The sequence below is a fragment of the Aplidium turbinatum genome, chromosome 16 (assembly GCF_918807975.1).
Source record: "Aplidium turbinatum chromosome 16, kaAplTurb1.1, whole genome shotgun sequence".
Lineage (NCBI taxonomy): Eukaryota > Metazoa > Chordata > Ascidiacea > Aplousobranchia > Polyclinidae > Aplidium > Aplidium turbinatum.
The window spans coordinates 19,791,147-19,810,817 of record NC_137487.1 but is presented as its reverse complement, the minus strand read 5'-3'; the positions used below and the strand labels follow the sequence as shown (position 1 = coordinate 19,810,817).

The 19,671-nt window shown below is 38.6% G+C and overlaps 1 protein-coding gene across 1 annotated transcript; it reads right to left on the bottom strand.

Annotated features, from left to right (window-relative positions):
- Window positions 1-14,109: 14,109 nt before the first annotated feature.
- Window positions 14,110-18,903, bottom strand: LOC145785300 (pentraxin-related protein PTX3-like). The gene is made up of 4 exons (XM_082596969.1): window positions 18,891-18,903; window positions 16,576-16,850; window positions 14,492-14,670; window positions 14,110-14,410 (listed from the first exon to the last, which is right to left on the bottom strand). The coding sequence occupies exons 1-4, from the start codon at window positions 18,901-18,903 to the stop codon at window positions 14,236-14,238; spliced, it is 642 nt and encodes a 213-aa protein (XP_082453095.1). The 3' UTR covers window positions 14,110-14,235.
- Window positions 18,904-19,671: the final 768 nt, after the last annotated feature.

Below are 19,671 nucleotides of genomic sequence, written 5' to 3'. Positions count from 1 at the left end.
CTGCAGGATGGACACGGGAAGGATTGTTGAGTGAGGTTTTTATTTAAAGTTGTTCCAGTTTTTTAAAAGCAGAGATCGTACGTTGTTTTTCATATACTGTAATTCCGCACCTACAGAAATAAGACTCAGAAGAGACATGCTAGTCGTATTAGTGCTAAGTCTTCCAAGAATCAACATTAGCAGAGAATTCCTTCATGAAGGCTTTTCAACTGTCGTTGAAGTGTTTTTTAAGACTTCCCACTTTACGTCTGCTGCTAGTAAGTTTTCATACAACAGTTACTTTGGGAATGCGATAGTTTAGTTGAGCATGCGGTGGACGAGACCTCCCCATCCAGTGGCGTAGCCAAGGGGGTTGGGGGTTACAACCTCCCCTTTGGCACGCATGTGACATCACGATATTGAGAATGATGCTTTCAGTCTCTATGTCTTTAAAACAAAAGTTGCCTAATCTTAAACAAAACTGCATTAAAAGAGCGAGTTTTGCCAATACCAAACATTCAAATATCTCAGCCAGGAATTAGCAACAAGAAAACATAGAGACTTAGCTTTATTACCGAAAAATGCCCAAGAAAACATGATCTTATCCTTTTGCTATGCCACCGGACAGCACCATTTTACAGAAATATTTATACCCACATTTTTATTGAAAATGCTCTCAGAATGCACCAAATTCAAAGTAATTTTTCAAAAATTTCTGGGGGAGGCCCCCTAGACCCCCCGTCGCTGGGTGACGCCTTTGTTGAAGACGCCGTCGGGCTTCGCCCCTCGGTCGTCAAACCCCCCTCCCCTTTCTAAATTCCTGGCTACGCCACTGTCCCCATCTAATTTGCGATGCGGATCTGGTGCTAAGTTAAGTTAACTGGACAGGGAGAAATACAGTTAACGACAATTCAAATAAATTTTGTTTGGACGTTGAAACTTAAAAGCTCTTTTTACTTGTTTAAGTCTTGATTTATAATCACGTTTTGTCTGTTTAATGTAAATTAATGCACAGTTAATTTACAGTCATGACACAGAACGTGGAAATCCCTATAAAAGAATATATAGTTCCGGTTTGTTCTAGCCTACCAAGTTCCGTATCGTGAGTGTAATTTGACTTACGTTAAACCAGTAGACGTGATCTAAAATCAAGAATCAAGAGCACGAAAGCTTTTAAATTTTAACGTCTAAAAATTCTGCTCTTTGCAATTATTGAACAGTTTTGGACCACAAAATTAGTTGCATTAACACTAAAATTCATAAATAATCTGGTGACATATCACCTTCTTCCAATCTGCCTTGAGCCAGCACGGAAGCAGTACGTCTCATAAAATCACATGGAACCCTGTCAAGTAACCCATGTTGATGCGCAATCTGCTGCAAGCGGAAATAGCGAATGATAACAACACTAAAATTCATAGGGACACTACAAATAGATTGTTTTCAAAAGTTGCCAAACAAAACGTTGGAAATCAATCTGGTTATTATTTCCACCATCATTTGATAGGCTACTCTGCAGTCAGTAGAAGAACACGAAAAATAATTTACAAAACGATTTTGTGATCCATTCATCAAACCATTACAGTGCCCCCACATTTGACCTGTTCTATATATTTAACTCATATCCTGGTAAGCAATAACAATTTTTAGAAGTTGGAACACCAAGCTATATATTCCTAAACTGTATTTTAATTTTTCCTAAATTTTCTTGTTTTCAAGTGATTGGAGGCTAATGTAGTTTTTAAACTTGTAATTGTTGTAGTTGAAGTTTTGCAAGTAGGCCTAAATCATTACAAGATGACATTATACTTGCAAATGGCTTTAAATCAATTTTGTGCAACTTTTAAATTTACTTTTGTTTTCAACAGGCAAGCTTTTAGAGACTTACTTTGAAATACCATTTTTGCTGAAACAGTTAAAAACATAATATAGCAGCTATTTTGTTTACACCCTTCCCTTAGCAGGCAGTAGGATATGGGTAGTTCTAAGAATCCTGCTAGAAATTAGCGTACAAACTAGCAGCAAGCATATTGTTAGCAGCAGTGTTGTACGTTGACGCCGAGGCTAGCGCCTTCAGTTTATTTTTTAGTTGACGGAAGTGATAGCGCCGTCAACTATTTTGCCGATTTTAAGCATCAAGCGCTATCCGTCATTTTTTGTTATCTCGTTTCACAATGAGAGTTTCACAATGTAACCTATTCTGGCCCGCGCAACTGAACCGAATTACCGGCTTTCGCATTGGTTGGAATGATTACCAGGAATACAAGCGGAAGAAGTTTACCAAATGGTGATCACTCATATCGTGAGCAGTAGCCATCGAGAACGAGGGATCAGAGACAGAAAGCGAAAAATCAATGAATGTCATCGCGGAGGTTGAAGATACTTTATTTCAAAAGCTATATGCCCCTGAAAAGACCGATTTTGTTGCAGTTGACCTCGTTAAAAGATTTATATATGCTAAACCATCACAGCACGCTTGGAACAGTGATACCTTTCCGAGTAAACGTTTTCAAGGCTTGTTTTTGAAATACAATTAACACACCAATAACATCCAGCGCTGCTGTGGAACACATTTCACTTGGAAAGGACATTATGCGTCCCAAACGCAGCAGATTGTCTGACAAACATTTTGAAATGCTTGTGTTTCTACAAGGAAGTAACTAATAGACTAAGCAGTTAATTAAAATACAGTTTCAAAACATAATACCTGCTCTTTATTCATAGCTATTCTTATCCTAACATTGGTTGAAATACTTCCGTTTGTGAGACCCTGGCTAAAATAGCGGTAGAAGTTAGCGCTGACGCTGACGCTGTCAAGTTATCAGAGCTGACGCAGTACTTAACGCCGTAAAGATTTAAGGCAATTCGCGCTCACGCTGACGCCGTCAATTTATTTCATTGACTTGTACAACACTGGTTAGCAGGCAAACTAGTGGCTAGCATGTTAGCAGGCAGACCAGTGGCTAGATTGTTGTTAATAGACAAATTGGTGGCTAGCATTTTGTTAGCATGCAAACCAGTGGCGATAGCATGTTGTTAGCATGCAAACTAGTAATAGCCTGGATGTTGTTAGCATGCAAAGTAGTAGCCACTGATCACGTTGTTTGCCTGCAAACTTACTTTGCATATTGGATCTAGCCAATGGAACGCATACAGGAACGTGTTTCAATGGAACTCCATATTGTGACGAAGACAAAGCAAATTGTAGAAGAACAAAGAAAAGCAAATGCAACAATTGTGAACAAAACATGGTTTCAAGTACAAACAGAATTGTTAGCTCTGTTGAAAAAGCAAACCGATAACAAGAGATCAATTATATGGGCACTTTTTACTAGAAGCATTGCAAAGTTGTTCTGATTCTAATATTCATAAGTAACCAAGTTTTTTGATACGTTTTCAACAGCCATGTGTAAGTGAAACAAAAGTGAAACCAAGTTTAATACTCTTTAAATGTAACAAATCAGTCATTATATCTCGCTTGACTTGACCAAAATGACATTTTTAATCCAATGGTTGTTAGTCAAATGAAAATGTAAGTATCAAAAACTAATGATTAGATTTTTAATTTAAATCAATGAAATTGGCATTGATGGAAAGTCTTAGAACTCGAATACCAGAAAATAATAAATTCAGATTAAAATTTTAAATGTTCTTTTTATTTGAAATTTCAATACTATATGCCGTAACTTCAAGATTGCTTTTTAAACTAATCTTTTTATTAATTTTTGCAAGCCCAAGCGACTAAAAAAATTTCAACACAAATAACGTAGGTCAAGTATTTTTTGTTGCAAAACTCGGAGGATTTTTGTTAAACTTGTATTGTTCCTGGTTTGCGCAATGAATGAAAGATATCAGGGTAAAAAGTACTCGGCTTTTCTTCTTTAGAGCTGCACTGACACTGTCTGTTTTGTAAAGCGCTGTGAGCGATGTATACTTGCCATGGATACAGAGTATCAATACAATATGAGAACACACGTTATCATTATAATTATCACACATATTTGCTTACTCGGTCTAATTTACAATCCCACTTGAGAGTAAATAACATAAAACATGCTTTGAGATCGACAAAGAAGAAGATTCTTTTCATTTGAGTGTCATTTATAATAATTGAATGAAAATATTTTTGAGGAATCAGTTTTTATTCTGGGGTATACTTAGCTTTTGGACTTTTTTATTTCCTTGACATGACTGTAACTTTAGAAGTGCTTTTGGTACATGAGTCTACTTCATCGATTGCACTAATGAATGTATCCTACTCGGTAGCTACTGCAACAAAGCCTCAACATAGCCAGGCTATTTAATCTAAATGCAACTGCCAGCAGGAATGGTTTCAAGGAAAAATTGTTTGAGAAGTTATTTAAACTAATGGAAAAAAAAGGCCAAGCACAGCAGCACTTGTCAAATTCATCATAGCATGCTACAAAAAGTGTTAAGATATTGTTTCAAATAGTGAGCCTCAAAACATTTCTTTGTGGTGCAGTTTCATCAATAAACAACGCAAATCGAAGGCGATAATCTCGGTCAGTGCAGTCATGCATCTGCATGCCAAGTACGTGCTTTTGCAGTTAGTCCGTGTGATTTGTCCGATAACGCACTTTCTCAACATGTTCAATCATATCAAGAAAATGCTCACTAATTTATTAGCAAGGCTAACTCTTCCAATGATGCTGTATTAAGCTCCTGCGAGCCTTCCGTACATCATTTCTACGCTCTCTGGCGTTATTTATTACTGATTCTAGAGCAAGGGTCTCAAACTAAAATTGCTCTGAGGGTCAAAGAAACACTTGTAAATTAACCCAATGGCCGCAATACACAATAAGAAGTCAATAAACAAAATAACTTAATTAAAACGCAATAAAAAAATGTGGTAAAAACACACCAAGAACTTTAGATCGCAAGAAAAGGTTGCAAGAACAAAGAGATATTAAAGCATGGTACGAACCCAAAAATCTCAAACGAAAAACAATAACAGAAAAGAACGCAAACGAAACGACGGAGCTGGAGAGTAAAAATCCTGCAATTAGCTTTTAAAACTACAAAAAAACTAAAACCTTGAAGAACTGACTTTAGCAATTATCTTCTTCTTTATCAAGGTTACTATTGCGATAACGACACAATAAGTGAAAGTCAATGTGGTTGTGATGTAACATCACGAGTTTCTGCACGCAATAAAATGGCGCGACAGCAGTGCTAAAAAGGCGTGTGAAGTTTAATGGGCATTTTCAATTTTTTGAGCAAATTCTGGAGTGAACTTTGTTTTTCGAAATCTTTAGTATAAATAAGTACTGTAATTAGTAATAAGTTCAAAGCTTAAAAATGAATCGCCGCCACACTAAACGTGCTTTAGAGCTGCATGTTTGAAACCTTGGTCCTCAGCCCGGCGTCTTTGATTTTTTACAATCCCTAGGTTGGAATGCCATATAGTGCTTGGTCGCATTCTTGCAATTGGGATATCGATACATATACAGTACATGGTGTTAGCGTCCGTGTTACGTCGCACATTTTGTTACATGCACATTGTAACACATGTATCGTGGCCACATGCTATGAGCAGCACGCCTTTAATCAAGACGAGTTTCTTAGCTGAAACGATCAGTGTTTAATTCCAGGCGCAGAGAAGGCACTTCAGGTTAGCTGTATGCCTTGGTGTGGGTATAACTTTTAGTACTACTGTTAGTCTTAAGTTTTGTTTTTGGTGTGGACGTCATTGTTCCGCAGATGATTTGTCCTACATACTGCTCATGGCTTAATTTTTGGTGTGAGACCGGTCAGTCTCTTTTTACGTCCTGATGATGACGATTCATTTTTAATGCAAGAAACTGCTACACAAGAATATAGGCCTCGTTCTCAGGCCATTTCCATCCCACTACTACTGTGCACAGGAGGTAACTGTCTTGATTGCAGCTACGTATAAGCGGGTTGTTACTCACTACGTCCGTTCCACTGTACAACGCGTGTGCACAGAACACTGACGCCGCTTATTTTATTTTGTTACCAATTACATATTTGAATTATTAAAACCAGATGATGGATGACTTTTGGTCAAGGACTGATCCAGCAAGTAGCCTTAGGGAGCTGGGGAGCAATTTCAACAGGACACGATAATGTGTAGGTCTACATTAATCCGACCTTGCAAATACACACCGTGACTAAACTTATTTTCCACTGCTTTAGGGGGCGATCATCTCCAATCTCTCCCCCTGTATCCCCACTGTTTAGGTTCGTTTATAATTTGTAAAAGAGCCTCAAGCATAGAAAGGCAACCAAAGTAACTTTGTAACTTTAACTTTATAATACATATTCCCTTGGAACATTATGAAAATTAATATTAGATTTCTTGATAAGCAAGGTCGATGAGACATTGGTTTTGCATCGAATTGCTCAACTTTCTAGTGTCAGTCGGGAAGTGGTTGTTGCTCAACGCGGCTCGTTCTTGATGAGTTCCAAGTTTTGTCAACATGTTCTAAGTTCTGCTTTGACGATATTTGGTTTAAAAGTTTCAATAAACGCTCTTTTGAGTTAATAAATAAAAAAATTGTGTTGTATTTACACGAACTCAATTTTTTGTGACCATGCATGAGTTGCAGTTGCAAATGTTTCTCTTTCGCTGCAAACAGTTTGAGAAATCCTGCTCCAGACAAACATGGCGTGGTACGCAAACTTTAGCATAGAGTGGATTACCATATAATCTGTGGCCTTTAAGGTTTATCAAACTTTCCAATTGATAAGGAATTTTTTTAAAGCCAAATTTTATAACTTTACAATGATTAAAACCACAAAACACAAATCAAAACATTCTGGTTAAAATGAACAAGTTTCAGTTTTTATCAATCTTCCATCACACTGTCGGACATACATCCGGGATACTGTAGTACGCTTCACCAAAATGCTCCACTCTGTCCAACGTCATCGCTATAGCGAAGTCACTCGGACAATCGCAGTTACGCGCGATGTTGCTGACTTCTTGTCCAGTGAGGACACGTGGCCAGATCATGAAGTTTGTCATGTTTCCCCTGTGAAAAAAAACTGAAATTCAGAAGCCATTATTTGCAAACAAATATTATCTTATGACTGTCTCTCAATCACTCACAGACAAAATAACATTTTAGAAACAATCAATTTCAATGTCGCTGCTTTGCCGATAATTCAAGCGTCGGAACGAATTGAGGGTAGGCTAGGCTACTTACAAATAATTACATGTAATAATTAGGGTAAGTTTTGCCAACTTTTTTCATACAGCAGCTTCAAACAATAGCCAAATAAACAAGATTTATGCAGCAACATATATTGAATTACTTTCAGAAATTTTATAATGTGATCTTTTTGGGAACGTTTTATTTTTTAATATGCAATTTAAAATTTTAAGCTCTTTCAAGTAAGCCTACTTTGCGAAGAACAAAAGTAATAAAAAATCTGTTTTAGTTGGACATTTACAACGATCTTGTATTTTGTATAAACTGGTATTTGGTCCATCGGCGTAAACTGAATAGTAATCTAAAATGAATCGTTGATAGGCCTAAAGTATATCTACATGTAGTATGGAAAGCATGTTTTGCGATGGAAGATGGAAAATGTTAAAGATGGAATGGGATGGAAGACAGTCTTCCATCATTCCATCTCAATTTCATTATTAACTTTCTAGCCTAACACGATTTTAAGACATAAAAATAATTGTAAAATAACGAATAAAAGTTGTCGTTTAATTATTTTTCTTGAACTAAATTTAATGCGATTTTCAATTTGCATTGAACCAACGCGATTGTTGACCGGACGGTTGTTCGAGAACAAGAAGTTGAGAACAACTACAAAACAAGTTATTCGAGAACAAGTAGGCTACATTGAAACAAGCATCCTCGTGAAGCAACATACTTTCACTTCAGCCATTTAAATGCACTAAATCGCTCTTGGATTATTCTTTTTGTGTGAAAACGTGAACAATCAATCAAATAGTTTGAGAAACAATAGCATTAGGCTATGTGGCAGCAAGCAAAGCGCTTTGAAAACCAAAGTGCTGACTGTGATCATAATAGTAAATCAATCAATCAACTTTATTTTTAGTATAGCATAAACCAACAAAAGCTTCACATACCGGTATGACTACGGTAAATTTGACAAAGGTCCGAGATAATAACATTAGGTGACCGTATATCAAACACATAGCCTAACTTTTATCCATATCCAAGCTACATCTTGGAGGCACCGAAAAAAATCCTGCGGTTATCTAAGACAAGGTGCCACCACAATATAAATAAAATTTAAACGATAAAACAGAGAGTAAGTAGGCCTAAGCTTGAATTCAGTAATTATACTGTGCACAGTTTTCGCACAGCTTTCCATGCTTTCCCTCACCGATCGTCATTGCATTTCAGCTACTGTCAAGTTAACCAATGAGATTTACATGGTCATGTCGGATTTGCTTGGCCATCACTTGCTAAACTGAATTAGCTGACTTGTAACATTCCAAGTTTCAGCTTGCTCAGGTGTTACTTGCTCAGTTCACAACTGCTGGCTTGTAGGAGACTCTAAAAACTAAACACTCACCACAGATCGTAAACCTAAACTTTCAAGATATGAACATGTTCCACTTTTATACCAGAATGTGATTTGTTCAACGATATGATGGGGCACAAAAAATTTTTATCTTTGCCAGTTGAAAGGTCAAGGATCTGTGTCTTTCACTAACTTTGGCAAGGGCTACAGCTACATGTTTTGTCAAGAGTTAAAAAGCCACTGAATTGTATCGTCATTCAATTCGCGCTGATTGCACACACCATTATGGCACGTGGTAGATAACGCAATTACAGATAGTGTAGTCTGCAGTTTGTTCCTCCTTGCCACTCTCACAAATCGCAAATGGAGCCACCTCCCATTTGTGTAGCTATGTTGGAGCAAAATATCTCGATGCAAGAGCATAGGTAGGGATACTGTACTGTCCCTAGCATAGGTGGTTGAACCGCACTCAGGCCTTTCATGGACAAAGTATTTCGGTTGAGTGGGAATCCGATGTCAGATATGAAACTTTGAACTGTTGTGAAGTTTTTCTTCCATTTTTGCTCCATTGGCAGTCCGTCAAGTTCGCCACATTAATGGATTGGTATTCAGCAGTTTTCATCAGAGTTGTTTGGCTTGTATAAATGGGTGTCTTGATTTCAATCACCAGGGTTGCTTGCATGCTCATAGAGCAAGTGATTGGTAATCATGGCGCGACAGAAAAGAGACAAGATGGCTTCTTTGCTACAAAGTTTACTCGGTTGGATGCCTGCAGTGAAAGGAAAGTTGTTCGATGGTGCAGGTTGCAGGCAACGGGTCACAATTTAGGTTAGTTGGTTGAGCACCCGACTTTACAAACGAAGGAAACTGCAAGATCAAGCGGCGCTGGTTCGACTCTCCGGGTGTGCGCGGGAGCAACGCCTTTTTAGGACTGCTTTCCATTCAACGACACCTGGTGAATGGAATAGTTCACGGATTTTTTTTCTCTTCACGGAATCGCCAACTTTACTCTGTCAATCTCAGTGACCTGGTTTGCGCCAACACTTCAAAGTCTCTACAAATACGCGAAACTGCCAGGATTAATGTCTCAAAGAATTTTTTTTTTTCAGTCTGAAGATAAAGATTTAATCTACAATACATGGCGTCATTTATGGAAGCGTCAATTTGATGGCAATAGTTACTGCGACTCCAGACAGATGCACAGTATTTTGCTGGGGCATAGACTTGCGCAATGGTGGCAGTGCACAAAGTATCAACTCAGGCATACCACCAGATCCAATCGAATGCCTGAACATAGTCATACAGGATGAGATCTTGTTTTATAGTGACTTTAACTGCTTGCATATATTTTCTGGGTAAGCTATGTTGCTGCAAATCTATACAAGAATCGAACCGGTGTCTTCAGCAAGGACAATAAGCAAGCGCTTCATTATCATGTCATAGCCTGCCCTACTGACACAACATTGCAATTCAAAAAACTAACTACTTCAGTACCAAAAGCTTTGAGATGCTTGAAAACCTCCTCCGTTGCTATCATCGTGATCTTGCCCAAGAACTAGTATTCCTCCGCTCGCAGATGGACGCGTTGAATGAGAAACAGATCCTACTTCATCACCATCGATGTAGATGCTTCTATCATTGAATTTGGAGGAAAATGTCAGACACAGATGGAACTGAAAGAAAAGTGATTATTAAAGCGGGACAGAACAGATAGAGTCTATCGTTTAATAGATATGGTCTATCTGATAGACCATACAGGGTTATAGGCAAATTGTTCGTAAACAGTTCTTCGTAAAACAATTGTTCGTAAACAGTTGTTGGTGAAAAGAAATCCGTAAAACAATTCTTCGTAAAGTATTTCTTCGTATACATCAAATCTGCATGCAGCGAGGAAATGCGTTGGGAAAAATTGTTTTACAAAGAATTAATTTTACGAAGAATTGTTTTACGAAGAAAACGTCGGACACCCCCATACGGGCAGGCGGTTAAGCGCCGGACTTTGTGCACAAAGCATCAGGAAAATAAAGAGTCAATAGTTCTTCTTCCTGTTTGTGCACTTGGCACACAAATTTTTAGAAAAGCCTCTATTCAGCCGCACCTCATAGATAGAATAATTTATAGGTATCGACACTTCAGCAATCGACAATTCAGCAAGTGACACTTCAGCAAGTGACAATTCAGGAAGTGACACTTCAGCAAGCGACACTTCAGCAAGCGTAAATTTCGATCTTCCAATCTCGGTGAATGGACGAGCTCCAGTAGTTCAAAGCCTCTGCAAGTAAGTGAAGCTGCCAGGACAAACTTCTTAAGGAAGCATTCTCTGTCCGAGGATAATTTAATTAAATTAATCGAATAAAATAAGTTTATTCAAAAATGAGCTTACTTTTGGCACTTGGATTTGCGAAGGAGCATTAAAATAGTTGAGTTCACTTCGAACAAAAAATGGAAATCTAATTGGGTTTCTATTTATGAATACGGTCAGGTCGTTATCCACAGTTTCAGGTGAGGCGTAACCAAGAATGGCGTTATCGTTGTAATCTGTCGTTTCGATCCAGACACAGATTGTCGCTTCTTTCATCGAAGGAACAAAATTGCGATACTGAACGTAATCAGAGATCTGATTACGACGAGGAAAATGATGCGTCACAGTCGGACAGCCTGAAATATAAATAAAATGGAAGAAAAATAGTTTGATAAATAGAAGAAAATTAATCCTGTAGTTGTTCGTTTCTGACGGTGGTCAACGAATCAAAGTCACGTTTTAATACGTAGTTGGCGTTTTCGCATGCGACGATGACTGATGAGGGCTATCTGTGCGGTGAAGCCTAGATTGGCCTGACATGAACACGGAAAGAATGGTTGTCTGAAGTTCTTGAAGTGCGCTGAAGTGCGTCGGCTGCGTAGCCGAGTGGTGAGAACGTCTGCGCGACGTTCGAAAGGACGTGGATTCGACACCGCGGATGTGTCTCAGCAAAGACACTTAATGGCAAGCCAAAATAAGGGGAGCAGCTGACTCGAAGACTATATTCCTTTTCGCTGCTTCCTATCGTCTGTTGTATCGCATCTGTGATGGCAGTGTACTGTGTTACCGCAATAGGCGCAAATACAGTAAAAACACGATTATTATTATTGTTCAAAGCTAAGATCTTGCGCTTTTCCCTTTATGTGACACAAGAGAGCATGTTTTTCAGATGATTCTGCTTCCACAGAAATAAAACTGCGCCGTGATGATTGTTCTGCGGCTAAGTCTTCTAAGAATCAACTTTGCTAGAGAGTTTTGCCATGGAAGTTTTCAAAATGTTGTTGAAACGTTTTCTCTGAACAACCACTTGTCGTCTGGCATTCATATTTCCTCTATAGAACAGTTGGTTTGGAATGCGATGGTTCGGCATCCGTTGGGTGTGACCTGGACATCTGATTTGTGCTTGTTCATAATGGTGAAAGTGCTGGGCATGTTTGCTCTACTGAGAGCTTCGATGATTGAAACTTTGTTCTGCCATCGAATCTTGAAAAGGTTTCGAAAGCAGGAAAAGAGAAAGTAATTCACTTTCGTGCAAGCTAACAACTAGCATATTGTTAGCACTTAGCAGAAAACTAGTAGCTAGCATGTTGTTTGCAGCAAACTAGTAGTTAACATGTTGTCAGCATGCAAACTAGTAGCTAGTATGATACTAGTATGTTGTCACCATGCAAACTAGTACCTAGCATTTTGTTGTCAGCATGCAAACTAGCAGCTAACATGTTGTTAACATGTCCGCCCCGTTAGCTCAGTGGTTACGCGCCTGGCTTAAGATCACACGGCGCTGGTTCGACTCTCGGGGTGTGCGCTTGAGCAACGCATTTCAGTACTGCTCTCCATTCTGCGGCACCTAGTGAATGGAATAATTTTCCGGCAATAACACTTCAACAATCGGAAACTTCACTCTGCCAATCTCGGTAACCGGCCCTGCGTTAAGAGTCTCTACAAGTAAGCGAAACTACCTGACCTGTTGTTTATATTCAAACTAGTAGCTATTTTCTGTGCGCCCACAAAAGTCTGAAGCAATTATGTATTATAATAAAAAAAAACAATAATAAAATTGCTGGAAAATTTTAGTTACTACAATGACTTAATTAAACTTTTTATCGCATTGTAGTGATTTGTACACCCGGCACATTGTGTTCTTTAGTGATGTGCAGCTTTAGCAATATGTATGGTGTCATTTGTGTACTCAGCCATCTTGCATGGCTATTGGTGTCAAAGCAGCCTATTGCGAAACAGCTGATTACCTCACAATAAAATTTTCTAACTTTGACCTGTTGCATCAGGAGACTTTCATTTTCGTTTTAGTCTTGGACCAAGGCCAAGACTCTTGGTAGAGGAGCGACGGTTGCGACGGTTTTTCTGATTATGTGAATTCGCTCAAAGATGTATTCTGTTTAGTTAGCTCAAAATGGGCCTGGCATACATGAAACATGAAACAAACAACTCTGACATCACAGGCCACATCCGACAGATGTTCGTAGGTGCACCTCCTCTTTTTCTCACATCCTCAAGACACCTACGTTCTGAATTTAAAGTTTTTACTTTCTTTTTTCTGTTAACCCTACATTGAGAAAGCGTCCAGGTACGTATTTTGGTCGTAAAAACAATAATTACTTTGTCTAAAAACATTGTAACAATGCTGATATCATGCCGGCTTGTTGTTTATAAGGTTTACAAAGTGTCGCAATTAAACTTATATGATTCAAATATAGTTTTCTTTTAAAGCTTTCTGAAATAATGAATGTATTGCAGTAACGTTAGGCAATCCTGTCTGACATTATGGATTCCTAACAAAATAAACAAACAAGGCAAGCGTAGACCCTGCAGTTCACGGCAGGTGAAGTTATTGTTACACTTTTTCTTGTCCGCCTGCTACTTGCTACCTTTTGATTTCCTTTTATGTAATCCTTTATCACAGCTGCTGCAAAGAATAACCACCCTACTGGTGTATAAACGTGGTTTCAGTTTCAAAGAGTTTCCAATCCCGTAGTTGTAGATATCCCTGTCTTCGACCCGGCCCAGGATGATTTCAAGGGTCTGTAACATTTCCAAGAGGCCAGGGAACTTGAAGAAACACCTCGAGTTCTTTAGATCGCCCCGTTAGCTCAGTGATTAAGCGCCGGGCTCAAAATTACGCGGCGCTGGTTCGACTCTAGGGGTGTGCGCTTGAGCAACGCATTTCAGGACTGCTCTCCATTCAGCGGCATTTAATGGATGGAATAATTCCCTGGCAACAAGACTTCAACAATCGGAAACTTCACTCTGTGAATCTCGGTGACCGGCCTTGCGTCAAAAGCCTCTACAAGAATGCAAAAATACCAGGAATGACCTACCAAGGCTTTGTCAGTCCGATGATAAAGATTCAAAACAAACCAACCAGATGGAATGCATTTTCTTTAGAAGTGTCCTGAATTGTGGACCGATGATCTCATTGGTTCCGGGCCCAAGTTATCTTCTCAACGGCCCTTGATGCTGCCGTGCATGTCACAATACTGGTTGATAAATTTAAGGTTGAACATGTTTCCTGATCGTCACCTCAAATACAAAAAATTAGTCCAGTGGCTTTTATCAAATGAAACTACAGTTACCAAGCAACGTTTGTCTACATCGCAATGTCAAATTACTTAACAAAAGTCACAACTTTACAATTTCATGATGAATGATTAAAACCGCAAATCAAAACATTTCTGGTTAAAATAAACAAGTTTTAGTTTTTATCAATCTTCCTCCATCTTCCATCACACTGTCGGACATACATCCGGGATACTGTAGTACGCTTCACCAAAATGCTCCACTCTGTCTAATGTCATCGCTATAGCGAAGTCACTCGGGCAGTTGCAGTTATGCGCGATGCCGCTGATTTCTTGTCCAGTGAGGACACGTGGCCAGATCATGAAGTTTGTCATGTTTCCCCTGTGGAAATGTTGAAGTTTAGAAATAATTTTTGTTAAAAATAAAACTTCCTGATTACGATTAAACTAAATACTTCTCTACCAAAAGCTGTTCCTTGCAAAAAAACCTCCTCCATTTTTATAATTGTGAGTTTGTCCAAGAACTAGTTTCCCTCCTCCGGCAGATGAGGTTTTTGAATGGGAGGCAGATCGCATTTGATCACCATTGATGTAGACACTTCTTTGATTGAGTTTGGAGGAATATGTCAAACACAGATGGAACTGAAAAAGAGGTGATTATTACATAATTGAGAAATAATTACAAAAGAGAGGTGACAGATAGCCCATATAGGCGGCAGAGTTTGATGAATTACACTGTTTTTAATTCAATTACATCACAAATACACCAACAAAAATTTTAACTACATTACCATATCAATCACATTGTTCTGAAATTTCAAATACAATTTTCTGTATGCCGTTTTTATCAGTGCAAAATCCACAGTCGCAGGTGTTATAATAAACCTACCTACGTTTTACATAAATGCATTCCATAATCCACAACCTTTTAATATGTCGCACATCATCAAAGTGCAAGTCAATAGCCAATCGGCAATTATAAGCCTATGGGGTAACATTGTCTTTCTGAGTAACCAGCGTTGATCTTTGCTCTTTTATCACTAGCACAGACTTTTAAATTTAGTTGTAAGTTAGCTGCAAACTTATTAACTCGTTAATAAAATGAGTGTCAAAGGAAAATAGAGGATACAATTCTACTTGGGAGAAGGTATTTGTTGCCAATAACAATGGTAAACCATTATACAGCCAATACCAATGGTAAGTGTTTAGTGTGCTTCCAAGGAATATCCGTTTCGAAAGAGTTTCACTTAAAAAACTTCACACTAAAGATGTGCTCCATGTTCGGTAGCACACACATTTGCGCAAGCACCTTCTCAATTATAAAGCGATTGAAAAGCGCACACTGAACAGAATGGCTGATGAAACCCTTGGTTGCGTAGGTCGATCACTCAGTTTAAAGCAAGAGATTGACACAATAAGCAAAAGCAAGAAACCATAAATTGTTTGGTTTGCTATTTTGTTGATGCGTTATGCTGATTGTGTCTTCTTTACTAGCTAAAAATCATTTTTTGATTTGCAAACAAGGCGAAAATCATGATTTATGCAGCTCATAAAGTCTACCTCAAACCTGCGGTCCTTCAAGTTCGCAATCTTGGACCACCCTGATTTCACCTCTTAGCTAGCACATGGAAAAACTTTCCATTTCAGCTAGCACATGGAAAAAGGAAAAATGGAAAAATACGTAAAACAAACATATGAACCAAACTCCGATATTATCAAAACGCATAAAAATTCTGTTCTGAATGGATGGTTACATGGTAGGCTACTGCTGCTTTGCATTCATCAATTAATCACATAATATTAAAATCAAAAGCTGCAAGCCTCAATATTAAACTGATTTTCTGTCACGATTTCCAACAATGTAGGCCTATACTGGTACAAGTCAAAAAATACAAGGACAGATCATCCATCAAGTAAATTACAACAGTTCAAGAGAACGAATACAAAGAAAAATGCAGTTTAGTTTACAATCCTTTGCTATACGTTTATATTGATACGACGTCAAAAGGAATACAGTGTAAATTGGCCTTGGTTGAGGAATCTACGCTACACGGATCGGAGCATGCTGATGACATGGGAGTAACAAAAACAGACTACTGTAAGTGGTTGGTCGAATCAATTTCTGTATGTTAATGGTGGCTTTAATTTTATGCAGTCATTTATCTACAATTGTAATTAATCCAACTCTGATGGCGGTTAAGCGCCGGACTTGCGCATGAAGAAGCGGCAAGATGGTTCTTCTTCCTGGATGTGGACTTGGCACACAAATTTTAATGGCGGTTACTTTTGGGTGTGCACGTAACGGACACACTTCAAAAAACAGCTCTCTATTTAGCGATACCTAGTGGATGGAATATTTTATCACCAACAATTTAACAAGCGGAAACTTCACTCAGTCAAGTTTGGTGACCGGGCCTGCGTCAGTGGCACAAATCCTCTACAAGTATACAAAACTGCCAAGATTAACTCTCAACGAGGCTTTCTCAGTTGGCTACGAGGATAATTTAACTGAATCAACAACAAATAAGGTTATTTAAATGGACTTACTTGTGACACATCAGGTGAGAAAGGAACAATAAAGTCGTTGCGTTGACCTCGAACATATAGACGAAATCTAACCGGATTCTTAACTACAGATACACCCAGGTCGTTATCCACAGTTTCTGGTGAGGCATAACCAAGAATGGCCGTAACGTGGTAATCTGTGATGTCTATCCAGGAGCAAATAGTCGCTTCTTTCATCGAAGGAACATAATTGCGATACTGCACGTAGTCGGTGGTCTGACCACGACGAGGAAAATGATGCGTCACAGTTGGACAACCTGGAATATAAGTAAAAAAGTAAGACAACTACAGTAGTTTAAAAAAAGTCCATCCTGTTTAATGCCCTTCGTTTCTGAAGATGGCCAACGAATCTGTATTATGTTTTCATATATCGTTGGCGTGCATAGGTGCAAAGATGACTGATGAGGCTTATCTGCGGGGTGAGCTTCTGCTGCAGGATGGACACGGGAAGGATTGTTGAGTGAGGTTTTTATTTAAAGTTGTTCCAGTTTTTTAAAAGCAGAGATCGTACGTTGTTTTTCATATACTGTAATTCCGCACCTACAGAAATAAGACTCAGAAGAGACATGCTAGTCGTATTAGTGCTAAGTCTTCCAAGAATCAACATTAGCAGAGAATTCCTTCATGAAGGCTTTTCAACTGTCGTTGAAGTGTTTTTTAAGACTTCCCACTTTACGTCTGCTGCTAGTAAGTTTTCATACAACAGTTACTTTGGGAATGCGATAGTTTAGTTGAGCATGCGGTGGACGAGACCTCCCCATCCAGTGGCGTAGCCAAGGGGGTTGGGGGTTACAACCTCCCCTTTGGCACGCATGTGACATCACGATATTGAGAATGATGCTTTCAGTCTCTATGTCTTTAAAACAAAAGTTGCCTAATCTTAAACAAAACTGCATTAAAAGAGCGAGTTTTGCCAATACCAAACATTCAAATATCTCAGCCAGGAATTAGCAACAAGAAAACATAGAGACTTAGCTTTATTACCGAAAAATGCCCAAGAAAACATGATCTTATCCTTTTGCTATGCCACCGGACAGCACCATTTTACAGAAATATTTATACCCACATTTTTATTGAAAATGCTCTCAGAATGCACCAAATTCAAAGTAATTTTTCAAAAATTTCTGGGGGAGGCCCCCTAGACCCCCCGTCGCTGGGTGACGCCTTTGTTGAAGACGCCGTCGGGCTTCGCCCCTCGGTCGTCAAACCCCCCTCCCCTTTCTAAATTCCTGGCTACGCCACTGTCCCCATCTAATTTGCGATGCGGATCTGGTGCTAAGTTAAGTTAACTGGACAGGGAGAAATACAGTTAACGACAATTCAAATAAATTTTGTTTGGACGTTGAAACTTAAAAGCTCTTTTTACTTGTTTAAGTCTTGATTTATAATCACGTTTTGTCTGTTTAATGTAAATTAATGCACAGTTAATTTACAGTCATGACACAGAACGTGGAAATCCCTATAAAAGAATATATAGTTCCGGTTTGTTCTAGCCTACCAAGTTCCGTATCGTGAGTGTAATTTGACTTACGTTAAACCAGTAGACGTGATCTAAAATCAAGAATCAAGAGCACGAAAGCTTTTAAATTTTAACGTCTAAAAATTCTGCTCTTTGCAATTATTGAACAGTTTTGGACCACAAAATTAGTTGCATTAACACTAAAATTCATAAATAATCTGGTGACATATCACCTTCTTCCAATCTGCCTTGAGCCAGCACGGAAGCAGTACGTCTCATAAAATCACATGGAACCCTGTCAAGTAACCCATGTTGATGCGCAATCTGCTGCAAGCGGAAATAGCGAATGATAACAACACTAAAATTCATAGGGACACTACAAATAGATTGTTTTCAAAAGTTGCCAAACAAAACGTTGGAAATCAATCTGGTTATTATTTCCACCATCATTTGATAGGCTACTCTGCAGTCAGTAGAAGAACACGAAAAATAATTTACAAAACGATTTTGTGATCCATTCATCAAACCATTACAGTGCCCCCACATTTGACCTGTTCTATATATTTAACTCATATCCTGGTAAGCAATAACAATTTTTAGAAGTTGGAACACCAAGCTATATATTCCTAAACTGTATTTTAATTTTTCCTAAATTTTCTTGTTTTCAAGTGATTGGAGGCTAATGTAGTTTTTAAACTTGTAATTGTTGTAGTTGAAGTTTTGCAAGTAGGCCTAAATCATTACAAGATGACATTATACTTGCAAATGGCTTTAAATCAATTTTGTGCAACTTTTAAATTTACTTTTGTTTTCAACAGGCAAGCTTTTAGAGACTTACTTTGAAATACCATTTTTGCTGAAACAGTTAAAAACATAATATAGCAGCTATTTTGTTTACACCCTTCCCTTAGCAGGCAGTAGGATATGGGTAGTTCTAAGAATCCTGCTAGAAATTAGCGTACAAACTAGCAGCAAGCATATTGTTAGCAGCAGTGTTGTACGTTGACGCCGAGGCTAGCGCCTTCAGTTTATTTTTTAGTTGACGGAAGTGATAGCGCCGTCAACTATTTTGCCGATTTTAAGCATCAAGCGCTATCCGTCATTTTTTGTTATCTCGTTTCACAATGAGAGTTTCACAATGTAACCTATTCTGGCCCGCGCAACTGAACCGAATTACCGGCTTTCGCATTGGTTGGAATGATTACCAGGAATACAAGCGGAAGAAGTTTACCAAATGGTGATCACTCATATCGTGAGCAGTAGCCATCGAGAACGAGGGATCAGAGACAGAAAGCGAAAAATCAATGAATGTCATCGCGGAGGTTGAAGATACTTTATTTCAAGAGCTATATGCCCCTGAAAAGACCGATTTTGTTGCAGTTGACCTCGTTAAAAGATTTATATATGCTAAACCATCACAGCACGCTTGGAACAGTGATACCTTTCCGAGTAAACGTTTTCAAGGCTTGTTTTTGAAATACAATTAACACACCAATAACATCCAGCGCTGCTGTGGAACACATTTCACTTGGAAAGGACATTATGCGTCCCAAACGCAGCAGATTGTCTGACAAACATTTTGAAATGCTTGTGTTTCTACAAGGAAGTAACTAATAGAC